The 10,155-nt window shown below is 47.0% G+C and overlaps 1 protein-coding gene across 1 annotated transcript in view; it reads left to right on the top strand.

Annotated features, from left to right (window-relative positions):
• map3k13 (mitogen-activated protein kinase kinase kinase 13) overlaps positions 1-7,195 on the top strand; it is a gene marked incomplete at its 5' end in the record, with an annotated part of 19,102 nt that extends 11,907 nt beyond the window's left edge. Inside the window, 5 exons of the mRNA XM_080838655.1 lie at positions 1,541-1,684; positions 1,983-2,826; positions 3,769-3,839; positions 5,847-6,138; positions 7,061-7,195. Of these exons, the coding sequence (XP_080694781.1) occupies positions 1,541-1,684; positions 1,983-2,826; positions 3,769-3,839; positions 5,847-6,138; positions 7,061-7,162 (1,453 nt within the window). The 3' untranslated portion in view covers positions 7,163-7,195. The remainder of the gene's footprint in view (positions 1-1,540; positions 1,685-1,982; positions 2,827-3,768; positions 3,840-5,846; positions 6,139-7,060) is intronic.
• Positions 7,196-10,155: the final 2,960 nt, after the last annotated feature.

The raw sequence follows: 10,155 nt of genomic DNA, 5'->3' as shown, positions 1-10,155 counted from the left end.
AGGGATGTGTCATAACCCAGAACATCCCAAAAGAAGCGACTCCAAGCTATCCTCTTAGCTGTTGGAGTCGTGAGGATCTTGAGTGTCTTAAATAAGGTTTGATCTCATGGGACGTGTCCTGCTGTCTACCTCTGTGTATGTAACGGCTATTAACATGAGGGATTTCCCCTGACACTGAAAAGGTTACACCTTTCAAGCTCTTTACAAAGCGAGGTTTGTCCATAATAGCTGGTGCTAGTGCACCTAGGATTGACCTTTTAATCCTAATCTGCCCCAAAGGAAATTCCCCCCTGCACCAAAGGACATCTCCTGTGTGTGTACACAATCACATAAAATATATCCTTGAAATACACAAGCGACACTCTTGAACCTCACACACACAAACACACACAAAGGCACACAGGCACATACACACAATCAAACACCTGTAGCACACACTTACACAACCCTTTGCTTACACATCCCAGTCACACACACACATACACACACACACACACACACACACACACACACACACACACACACACACACACACACAGATAGTGCTCACAATTGCCGTAATGCGAATGACCTCGAGAGTCAGATAGAAATCCTCAAAGGGCAATCAGTTCCTTAACTATCAATAAAATCAATTGTATGTGTAAGCCATCTCTTCTAGTTACAATTACCTATGTTTGAGTTTCTTTATGGCCAAATGGACCAGAAGGAAAAGTGAGGAAGAGTAGGGAAGAGTGAGGAAGACGGAGAAGTACTAAGTGTGCGCCTAGTTTTTCAGGGTAATGCCTCCATTACCTTAAAGCGACGACCTACAGACTCAAATCGGAATCCTCGTAAGGCAGTCTGTTCTTGGTAACCGCCAATCAAGCGGTTGCAATGAATCCCCACCACAAGCAATCTTTTGTGGTTACGGTTACCTGGTTACGGTTACCCCCATGTGAGCTCAGTTACGGGCAGCTATGCAATAGTACGTACAGTGGCAGGAAGGAGATATCAGCAGGACATTCAATTATCATGCAAGGCGCTAGGCATTAATGAGTGGCCCCTTCACAATAGTTTCTGAAAACAGAGAGAGAGAGAGAGAGAGGGAGGGAGGAAGGGTTGGAGAGAGAGACAGAGAGAGAGAGAGAGAGAGAAAGAAGGAGGAAAGAGATATCAGCAGGACATTGAGCGATCATGCAAGGCGCTAGGTATTAATGAGTGGCCCCTTCACAATAGTTTGCTGAAAACCGACCCGGCAGCTGATACCAGACGTCTCGGCAGTCCTGCCCTGGGAGTCTAATCTTCCCACAATCCTCACCTTTGGCCCTTGATCGTACGCTGAGACTCCTATGGTAGCCCAGATGCAGGTGTCTGCATTCTTCAGGTTTATATGCACTGCTTTTCATAAGGAGAAAACAACCAAACCTGCCATGTTTTTGTCCTTCTTTTTGTAAGGTATCTTGATATACAAATCATGTTCTATTGTCTGTGACAAAAATCAGTGGTGCTTCTAGAGTTCCCCTTGCATCAGAGTGTCATAGTGTTTGCCTTGTCTCCTCAGGAGGGAGCAGACGGTGGAGAAGAAGTACCCCGGCAGCTACAAGCGGCCGATGGTGCGGCCCATCGTCAGGCCCAACGCCGTGGAGAAGCTCATCAAGAAGAAAGCCAGCGTGTCGCACAAGCCCGGTACCCAGACGCCCAAGAGGTGAGCACTCAGCCACATTATAAAAAACAGCCACAACAGAGAAAAACGGCGTCTTTCGGATCAACAAGCCCCGGTATTGCTGGTGAACCAACCAATCGGAGAAGAGCCTTGTTGTATTTGTCAGGCCAGCCCGGACCCGCTGAAGTGCACTCTGCTTAAAACTACTATAAAAAAAAACTTAATTCATGTATTTCTGAGTGTTTAAAACTCCTATGCCAGTGTAACGGAGGAATGGCTCAATGTATTACTCAATGTATTACTGTGTTAATGAATGTTTTTATCCAATCTCCATCCACAGGCCTGACCTGCTACGATCTGAAGGCATCCCCAGCACGAGCCCCCACCCCTCCCCGTCGCCCCTCTCCGGCAGCCCCAAGGTCTCCACACCGCCAGGCAAGGCACGCTACCGCAGCAAGCAGCGCCACCGACGGGCAAACAGCAAGGGCAGCCACAACGACTTCCCGGGGGTCCTGAAGAGCAACAGCACAGGGATCGTTGGCAGTGGTAGCGGCGGAGCAGCCAGCAGCGAAGAGCAGCAGCCTCTCCAGCAGTCTCTCCAGCAACACCACCACCACCACCTCCTCCTCCACCACCACCAGCAGCATCTGCCGCTGAAGACCCGGGAAAACGCGGTGGCCACCTGTGCCAACAACCTGCGCTACTTTGGCCCGGCAGCCCCGCTGCGCAGCCCCCAGACTGACCACTTTAAGCGCCTGGTGGCCGGCTCCGACCCTGACCTCATCTCCACGGCCGTGGACGCGGGCTCCCACCGTGTTGGCAGCGCTGGCTTTCTGGAGGCCACGTCGACCGGCGAGGATGCCACCGCGGGTCTCGCCGTGTCCGCCTCCTCCCTGAGCTCTGGCCCTGGCCCGCTGTGCCCTTGCTGCCAGGTGCACCCTTACCCCGACTGCCCGAACTGCCAGGAAGATGCCCCCGTCCCCGCCAGCCACCCCGAGCTGCCCCACTACTCGCTGCTCAGCACCTGCGAGGGTAGCCCCCAGCCTGCCACGCCCCGCCTGGGAGAGCCCGTCTCAGACACGGAGGGCCAGGAGGGGGTGCGTCAGGGCCAAAAGGCCGAGCAGGGGTCCCCGCGACCCAGCCTCCCCTCTGGGCTCATCCGCATGCTCAGGCCCCTCAGGAAGGTGGGTCGAGACTATTTTATATTATTTTATAATATCTGTTTCTATTTAATGTTTCTATTTGCATTCATTGCATTGCATTTATTAATCTAGCAGACACTTAAGTCCAAAGCAAACAACAATGGAGGAAAGACAATCAAGCTAAATTAGGTTAGGAGACTGGTTAAAGAGTCAAGAACAAAGTACTCATTCTTGTCAATCTGACAAGAGATTTGGAGGGTCAGATTATTAGTTTAACACCTAGGAAAGGAAATTCACATTAATTTGAACGTTTTCTCAGTGATTGTGAGTGTTCTTTCAAGAACACAATCAGGACTGTCTGGTGAAATTCCTTCCTGTCTGTATAGTCAGCCAGGATCAGTTCACGGTCCAGTGGATTTCTGGTGCTTGTGTGAATCTGGCCGAGCCGGTTTTGGAGATTGTTAGGAGATGGTTATCAGCAGACTGGCCTAGGGTGTGGGCCTGGCATCCAGCGACTTCACAGCTGCCTGTTTTTGTGACCTTACAGCCTACAAACCAATTAGCGCAGCTGTCTAGATATTTAGCGATAATTGCATGTCATTCGAGCGGTTGTGTCTCCCCTTAACACTTTAATTTAATGACTGGCTCAGCGTGTTGAATGTTTCCTAGTGTATGTCTATGTGTGAGGGTGGAGATTTGGATATTTGTGTGTCGGTGTTTGTGAATGTGTTGTGTGTGTGTATGTGTGTGTAGGTGTGTGTGTATTTGTGCATGTGTTGGGTGATTGTGTGTGTGTTTGTGTTTATGTGTTTGTGTATGTGTCATGTGATTTTATCTGTCTGTCTGCGTGTTTGTGTATATGTTGTGTGATTGTGTGTGATTATGTGTGTGTGTGTGTGTGTGTGTGTGTGTGTGTGTGTGTGAGAGAGAGAGAGCTGGGTGCAGATGATTGATTAGCTGTTTTAATTGCTCTGCTCTTTGCAGACTGGCGATGAGTCATCTGAAGAGGAAGAAGGGGAGGTGGACAGCGAAGTGGAGTTCCCACGGAGACAGAGGTGAGGGCCGCTCCCCCATTTATTAATTATTGACGACCATTTTCTGTTGATCAGCCTCGTTCGTGACTGGAGATGATCTCTGGGACAGAACGCAGTGTATAGTTTCATCCATAGCCAGACACAGTGTGTGTGTGTGTGTACGTGTGTATGTGTACGTGTGTGTGTGTGTGTGTGTGTGTGTGTGTGTGTGTGTGTGTGTGTGTGTGTGTGTTCATGATCGAGATAGCGGAAATCAGGACCTGCGGTCTATTTCTCATCTCCAGTGACACTGTGGCGGGTGGATGCAGTGTTGGGTTGAGCAAAGACACTGTAGCCACTAAGCATTTAGGTTTGATATGAATAATGAATACCGTTGAAACTGTGTAATCCAGAACGCTAAATTGCAAATGATCATCTGATTATCTACAGTGAGGGTAAATAACCTGTTAAATAACCGCTGAGAAGTTGATTTATCCTCACGTTAATTATTGACATGTTTGTCCAAGTTGATATTCCTTCTGAATGTACGTACAGTATGTGTGGCACTTGTAGCTTGAGTGATCATTAGTGGCGCTTGTATCAAATGGCCATGCCTGAGCTCATTTGAGGCAGAACATCTGATGTTGTCGGTCTGTGAAGAACTGCAGGTCAGAATCAGGTTTTATTGGCCAAGTAAGTTTGCACAAACAAGGAATTTGTCTTGGTGCAGTGGCTCTCAGTGCGCTTACACATATTACACAAAATATACATCTCAACACAAAACAATTCAACAGTGCAAAACAATACAACAGTGCAATGGTCTAACACTCCCAAGAAGTCTAAAAAAGTACACAATAATAAACTTTAATTAATAAACTTTATTACAGGCTCAAGGCCCACATGGAAGATGTACAATACATAAAATCAATACATTACATATAAATATACATACTGTACATACAATCATAAATACATATAAATACACAAGGAAAGAAGGGCTAAAAAAGGCACTTATGCCAGTGTTCCCAGATCTTAGATGTGTACTTGACAGAGCTGCGGCCAGGGTCTGTCATCAGATCAATTATAACATTTGAAGAGCGGTCCAGCCGACACATAAACTTAAAAGTAAGGTTCCTCAGCAAGGCCATGAAGGTGGTTAGACCCATACTACAGAACAGCTGACTGGCTCTAGTACTCCTGGGTTTCTTCCGGAGTATCCTAAGACAGTCATTATAGGCTACTTTAAATTTACGCAAGCTCTCCTTCTTGTAATTCACCCAGAGTGAGAGCTGTATAGAGAGGGGTGCAGTAGGCTCTAAACAAATTCATTTTTACATCATATGTACAGTGGTGGAATTTTCTAACCAACATGTTAGCTAGGACTAGTCTGGGAAGTCCCGCCCCTCTTCTCCGGCCAATTTGATTTTGCCTCTGAAAAGGGTCTGGCAAAGATTGCACAGCCGTTCATTACAGCATTCTCAGGATCGCTGGGACCAATCACAAACTGGCTTTTGGCTACCTGGCGCGCCATTGGCGGATTAAAATTACCACGTCTAGTATCAAAAGCGAAACCTAAGAGAAAAGCACAGCAAACTATAAACTGCTCTCGCGGCTGTCTTGGATGATTAAAGGCAAGTTTTCTTTGAAAATAGAAAAGAAACCTGCTCTGAAACAATTCATACAGAAAAAATATGTGTTTGCTTTATTACCGATCGTTGTATCGTTGTATAGTATCGCTGGTCTGATTGGTTAAAGGCGTGTCCAATTACGTGAGTGAAGTGGACCTCCATTTAGTAGTTTGCTAGACTAACTGAGCAAATGAAATGCAGTGAAGGGACGGGGAATTCCCAGACAAAGCTAGGACAGCAATCTTCTCTGTCTAAACATGTCAGCATCATCCTCCAATGTGTCTGTGATAATGTGCTCTAAGTATTTGGTACTATTGGACACCCCCAATAACTAAGATAATAATAACTAACAATAACTATAATATTAGTATTTCTATATATTATTATCTTTAACTCCCCCGTCTCATGTGCCCCCCCTCAGGCCCCACCGCTGCATGAGCAGCTTCCAGTCCTACTCCACTTTCAGCTCGGAGAACCTGTCAGTGTCGGACGGCGAGGAGGGCAACACGAGCGACCGCTCCAACAGCGGCCCGCTGGAGCGCCTGAGCGCCAGCCAGGAGGAGCAGCTGGACGACCTGCTGTCCAACACGCCCGAGATCCCCATCGACATATCCACGCAGTCCGACGGCCTCTCCGACAAGGAGTGCGCTGTGCGCCGCGTCAAGACCCAGATCTCCCTGGGCAAGCTGTGCTCCGACGAACACAGCTACGAGGTAGGCATGAGCAGCAGGGCCAGTAGGGGAAGCCGTGGAGGTGGAGGTGGAGTCAGGGGTGGGGGTGGGGGTGGGGGTGGGGGTGGGGGTGGGGTGGTGTTGAGAGGGATTAGAAGCATCGGGTGTGATGGGTGAGGTATGAGGTGTGTTGCTCTGCGTCAATGAATTTTAGCTAAAATGTAAAGTGTGAGGTATGAGGTGTGTTGTGTGAGGTATGAGGTGTGTTGTGTGAGTTATGAGGTGTGAAGTGTGAGGTATGAGGTGTGTTGTGTGAGTTATGAGGTGTGTAGTGTGGGTTATGAGGTGTGTAGTGTGAGTTATGAGGTGTGTAGTGTGGGTTATGAGGTGTGTAGTGTGAGTTATGAGGTGTGTAGTGTGAGTTATGAGGTGTGTAGTGTGAGTTATGAGGTGTGTAGTGTGAGGTATGAGGTGTGTGGTGTGTTGTGTGAGTTATGAGGTGTGTAGTGTGAGTTATGAGGTGTGTTGTGTGGGTATGAGGTGTGAAGTCTGAGGTTGGTTGATGCTGATTGGTACAAGGAAGACGTCTCTCTCTGAATAATGTCCCTTTCTGTGACAACTCTCAGTCTCTGAGTGACATGTCCCCTCTGTGTCTGAGTGTCTCTTGAGTTATGTCCCCTCTCTCTCACTCTTAATGATGTACTCTCTCTTTCTTTCTCTCTCTCTCTCTCTCTCCCTCTCTCCCTCTCTCTCACTCTGACTGACGTACCCCCTCTCTCTCCCTCTCTCTCTCTCTCCCTCTCCCCCCCTCTCTCTCCCTCTCTCTCTCTCTCCCTCTCCCCCCCTCTCTCTCCCTCTCTCTCTCTCTCCCTCTCCCCCTCTCCCTCTCCCTCTCTCTCTCTCTCTCTCTCTCTCTCTCTCTCTCTCTCACTCTCTTTCTCTTTCTCTTTTTTTCCCCCTTCAGAACCCGCTGCACTTTGGAGAGTCCGACTGTGACTCCTCTGACGCCGAGTGCTCCGACGCTACCATCCGCAACCCAAAGCCCTGTGCCCCCTCAACCTGGTGAGGGGCCGGACCAACCTCAGAACCCCGCCTCCGCACCAAGGGAAACCATGGCAATAACCAACCAGATCGGCTGCATACAGCCACGCCCCCACCCTTGCTGATACCCTATGCTCCACCCCCTGCCCCCCTCCCTTAGTGTCCACGCCCCCAAGCTCACTACCCAGTCACCTTGGCAACCTAAAGCAGGGATTCCTTCGAATGACACTGTAGCAAACTATATAGCATTCAAAACTTTTATTTTTGTTTGAGGTCTCAAGGAAGTGAAAAATAAATCAGGAACTCTGTATAGAAAAAAAAACTAAACAAAAAAAAATTATAACTTTGCAATGTAGGCGTGTGTGGAGTATATGTGCTAGATCGGACACGGGACACTAGTATCTGTGACCCCAGAGAGACTGGACATAAAATATGAGACGTGTGTGCGTATGTGTGTGTGGGGAGTGTGTGTATGTGTATGTGTAGCCCTTGGTTTCTTGGGCATGGCAGTAGGTCAGTATAGTTAAAGACCATTCCATGGTGGGGACCAGCTGTTGGCCATCCTTTCAGAAGGGACCCGATAAGTGACCCTTAAACCTTGCATCCCCCTCGACATCATTTAGCCAGCCTCCTCTTACTGGCTAAGCAGAGCGTTCAAGCTTAGGTTTACAGAATCCACCTCCACCCCTCGCCCTGTCTCTCGCCTTAGCGGGGGAATCAGGGATGCATCCTGAGTATATAAACACCAGCATGAGGCATTCATCCTCCCAACCCGTCCCCTGTTTCTCTCTCTCTCTCTCTCTCTCTCTCTCTCTCTCTCTCTCTCTCTCTCTCTCTCTCTCTCTCTCTCTCTCTCTCTCTCTCTCTCTCTCTCGCTCTTTCTGTCCGCCAACGTGCTTTTGTTCTAATGGATCTCTCCCCCGTAAAACCCTCTCTTGCATGGCCTGAAAGCTTTCAACAAGACACGGGGGGTGGCCGATGTTGCGGAGACCATGGAAGATGGGATTCACGAGGTGCACACCTCATACAGGACCAGCAGGGGGCGGTCATGCAGGAAGCTGTTTGGAGGCAGCATACAATAAAAGACACACACACACAACTAGGCGCTGATCATGTCCTTCACGTTCTTTCTTCATCTCAGGAGTGTTTGGAACAGGAAAGGACCGAGAGACTTGGCAGGAGGAGCACCAATAAAAATGCTAAGGACTCTTTATGTGAAGCAGGCTTTAGTCTTATGGGCAGGCCTCTGTCTATGCTCATTGATGTTTAGTTTAACATGGCTGACTTCGTTTTTTTTCTCATTATGTTATCCTGGTCATTCACCCGCTCATAATTAGCAGGATGCGTGCAGTGGTGGTTCATGTGAGTTTGCAGTATCCCTTTCAAGGAGTTTGCTCAGGCATAAAAGTCTGTCTTTTCTTTGTTGTTGTTGTCATTGCCGTTGTTAATGTTATTGTTCTTGTATATGCTCTTGATTCTTTGTTTGTTTGCATCGTTGGTGCTGAAGGAGCGCAAAATGAATGTTTACAGTAAGGTTAAAAAAAAAACAATTGAGAAGCACAGGCTCGGTCCCATGCCCGTCTGTGGACGGCTGCTCGGACCAGGAATGAACCAGCAATAAAGTCGGTTTCTGCTCAGGCTGAAAATAGATTTGAACTGCTCAGGAGTGTCCAGCAGGCTGGACAGACAGATGCTCAGACAAGTCGGAAGTGACGTGTAGTGAGACGCAGCTTTTGAGATCCTTTATATTTTTTAACAGAGAAATTCCAGAATCTGATGCTCAGGTATTGATTTGACCACAGTGTTCAGCGTTATAGCAATGAGTGACCACTAGGTGGTGGCAGACTTCTTGATATATATCTCTTTACCCCCACAATCCTTGCTGTGAATTTTGCATTCCAGTCGGGTCAGGCTAGAACTCCCTGACTATTTAGTGAACTGAACTGTGTCATACTTCATGTCTGTCACGAATTTGTATGTTTTGTTTAATTTCTATCCAAGTGAAGGGATACTGCATCTTCTCCATAAACTCTTACTGCCGGAGGTCATCCATTTTTAATTGTTGTCTTTTATGGTATACGTGTTGAAAGTGTCATTAGGATGGCCTGGTGATAAAAATGAACTAAATTAAGTCATATCCTGTTCTTGTTCGTGGAGAGATGTGGGCAAAATTAACTAGATTAAGTCATATCCTGTTCTTGTTCGTGTGGAGCTGTTGGCAAAGATGGCACAAGCTGTGAAATGAAATGAAATGCCTCTGCCTGTTTTGCAAGGAGACGTGGTTTTGTGCTTTTGGACAAATGCCAATAAGATCCAAGAATCCACAGCTAAAGATCAAAGCATCGGAAGACCAGAAGAAGAACTTACCATTAAGGCCACCAGGACCAGAACAGAATGAGAACCGGACTCCTCATGATCCTGTCATTATGTCTTTGATATCTGTCAAACCGCTTGCCTACTGTATAACCACTTAAATGTCTGGATCAATAGCGTAAGAACTGGGTTTTAGGGTTGAGTAGACCAAATGCCAGTGAACTCAAAAGACAGGAACGTTAATTATTGTGTTTGGGATTTGTTTTACATGAAATGGGCCCATTGTCTTGTTTATTTCGTTTACTTGTGGTCCACTTATAACGCTATTCGGATCACCAGAAATAAAACTATGGTGTTAAGGCAAAACCTACAATTAATTCCGGCATATAAAAGCCATTAGTAGATCCTTGTAAAGTATGACTTATTTTATGTGTTGATTTTAAGGTTAATTTAATTTAATGTTATTTTTCTCTTAAATATTTTTTGTAGCTGGCCTACATGATTATAAGTTATGGATAACCTGGAGAGTTAAAAGAAATCAGTGTAATCTCTTGACATCTTGACCTTTTTGTTTGTTTGTTTGTTTGTTTTTTCTCTATCTTTTGACATCCCTCAGTAAATCTGACTGGATTGAAATCCTCTGACGGGTTCCTGAGCTTTTGAAGGAATCTGTGGGACTGCTGAAGATGAGAATGAGAAGGGATG

This window comes from Sprattus sprattus (genome assembly GCF_963457725.1).
Source record: "Sprattus sprattus genome assembly, chromosome: 5".
Classification (NCBI taxonomy): Eukaryota; Metazoa; Chordata; class Actinopteri; order Clupeiformes; family Clupeidae; genus Sprattus; species Sprattus sprattus.
Note: the sequence above shows the minus strand (reverse complement) of the source record. Positions and strands in the feature narration are given on the sequence as shown.